Source organism: Chanos chanos, chromosome 1 (genome assembly GCF_902362185.1).
Source record: "Chanos chanos chromosome 1, fChaCha1.1, whole genome shotgun sequence".
In the NCBI taxonomy this organism is placed as follows: domain Eukaryota; kingdom Metazoa; phylum Chordata; class Actinopteri; order Gonorynchiformes; family Chanidae; genus Chanos; species Chanos chanos.
In genome coordinates, this window is record NC_044495.1 from 54,331,294 (window position 1) to 54,333,793 (window position 2,500).

General features: G+C 44.2%; 1 protein-coding gene across 1 annotated transcript in view; it reads left to right on the plus strand.

Moving 5' to 3' along the window:
* cltcl1 (clathrin, heavy chain-like 1) overlaps positions 1-2,500 on the plus strand; it is a 27,614-nt gene that overhangs the window by 6,787 nt on the left and 18,327 nt on the right. Inside the window, exons 3-6 of the mRNA XM_030768719.1 lie at positions 197-199; positions 1,248-1,516; positions 1,809-1,970; positions 2,191-2,304. Of these exons, the coding sequence (XP_030624579.1) occupies positions 197-199; positions 1,248-1,516; positions 1,809-1,970; positions 2,191-2,304 (548 nt within the window). The remainder of the gene's footprint in view (positions 1-196; positions 200-1,247; positions 1,517-1,808; positions 1,971-2,190; positions 2,305-2,500) is intronic.

The following is a 2,500-nucleotide window of genomic DNA, read 5'->3' on the forward strand; positions in this document are numbered from 1 at the left end:
TGGGGGACTGTTTCATTATGATAGCGCACTGCTACTCAAACGCTGGAGCCAGGCTAAAGCTCAGAGCTAAAAACACAGACATGAGCTTAAAGCAAATGGCAATAAAGCTAATGCTTTTCTTCCCTCTGCCTAAGTCTGTTCTCTCTCTGTGTCTGATTCTCCATCTCCCTTCCCACTGCTTTCTGTTATTACAAAGACGGTGAGTTCTTCAATTCATCCCGTCTCTCTCTCTCTCTCTCTCTCTGTCTCTGTCTCTGTCTCTCTCTCCCCCTCTCTCTCTCTCTCTCTCTCCCCCTCTCTCTCCCTCTCTCTCTCTCTCTCTCTCTCTCTCTCTCTCTCCCTCTCTCTCTCTCTCTCTCTCTCTCTCTGGATGGTTATTTGTCATCATTGTGGTGCCCATCATTGTCTTGTTTAAGCAAAACCATATAATCCCTCCTCTACGAATGAACATATAGATCTGTTTTGGAAGTGTCAGATTTTTTTTAAGCAGAAGAGGATTTTAAGACACCACAAATTCTTCTCAAAATCCTTTACTGGGGGTTAAATCCAAGTTTAACTCCCTTGTGTCTAATGGACTTTAGTTACTCTATATGACACAACGGAGTAACCAATCAGATGCAGTTGTGACACACGACATATTGTCGTAATGAAACATGCAGTGTTTCATGTTGCCTGATATGTTCCCATCATGTATGTTCTGCACCTGTTTCATGGTAAATCAAATTCAGTCGTCTGTTTCCCTATTGTATGCATAAAAAGTAATGTCTGAGATTAATTACATATTGTATGTGTTTGAGAAAATCTCATCTTTTTTGTTGTTGTGAACAGTATTGTGAAGCATGGCCCATGCATAAATATATTTAAAACTTAAATATATTTGTTAAATCTGCTTTGTATTTGATGGATTGGTGTAAGTGGTTCACTCAGAAATAAGTTAAATTTAGTGAGAAACATGCCTTTGGTCACAGGACTAGGGATATGTGGTTTATCGATCTATTTATGAAGGGATTACATGATGAAATGTGTAGGTTCATTGACTTGTTAATAAAGTTTAAATTGAAGCGAAAGATGAGTAGTTTGTGGTTATGCTGAGTGGTAAGTATTCTCTCTGTTTCCTTTTGGAGTAAGGTCATCTTTCAGCATGAGGATGACAAGTTCAGAGGTTCCAAGGTTAAAATGTAAAGGCTGAAACCCTCTCTCTCTCTCTCTCTCTCTCTCTCTCTCTCTCTCTCTCTCTCTCTCCGTAGCTGCACGCACACTGCAGATCTTTAACATGGAGATGAAGAGCAAGGTGAAAGCTCACACCATGACCGACGAGGTCATGTTCTGGAAGTGGATCTCTGTCAACACCGTCGCCCTGGTTACCGACACAGCTGTTTACCACTGGAGCATGGAGGGAGACTCCCAGCCAGTCAAAATGTTTGATCGGCATGCCAGCCTGGCAGGCAGTCAGATCATTAACTACAGGACGGACGAGCAGCAGAAATGGCTTCTGCTTATAGGTATATCTGCACAGGTAAGTAAGTGTGTGTTGTGTGTGCATGTGTTGTGTGTGCGCGTGTGTGTAAGACACTCTTTCTCTGTCCTTCAGCAGAATTGAACTACAGAGGCAATGCAGTTTCTGTGGCTCTCTGTGTGTGTGTGTGTGTGTGTATGTGCGTGTGTGTGTGTGTGTGTTGTGACTCTGTTTCTTTACCAAGGGGCAAAATGGCATGATAGGGACAATACAGATGTACACTCTGTGTGTGTGTGTGTGTGTGTGTGTGTGTGTGTACCTGAGTCATTCTTTCTCTCTCTCTGCCCTGCAGCAAAACCGTGTGGTTGGAGCCATGCAGTTGTATTCGGTGGACAGGAAGGTGTCCCAGCCCATAGAGGGCCACGCAGCTGCGTTTGGACAGTATAAGTTAGAGGGCAACCCCAGTTCCTCCACTCTCTTCTGTTTCGCTGTCAGGGGCCAGGCAGGGGGCAAGGTTAGCGTAGCTCATTTCTCTCTCCCTCTCTCACTCTCTCTCTCTCTCTCTCTCTCTCTCTCACTCTCTCTCTCTCTCACTCTCTCTCTCTCTCTCACTCTCCCTGTGCAAATTTTGCAATTTTGCCTTGAGTCTCTTCAGCAGAAAAGAAAGTTGAACTCTGTGTGTGCGTGTGTGTGTGTGTGTGTGTGTGTGTGTGTATTGTTTCTTTCTGTTATAGTTGCACATAATTGAGGTTGGACAGCCTGCAGCTGGGAACCAGCCCTTTGCTAAGAAAGCTGTGGATGTGTTCTTTCCCCCAGAGGCTCAGACTGACTTCCCTGTGGCCATGCAGGTAACTCACACTCGCCTCAGCACGACAGTCACCTAACACCACTGCACTACTGCAGTTCCTTTTTGTGTTACAACATAGAAAGTTCCAGAAATCACTTTCAACTGTCACCCTTTGTTTTGAGGAGGAAGGAATTATGTTTCAAGTGAAATAATGATGAATGTTGCTCAAGTATATGGTCTTGACGTTGTGATACTGG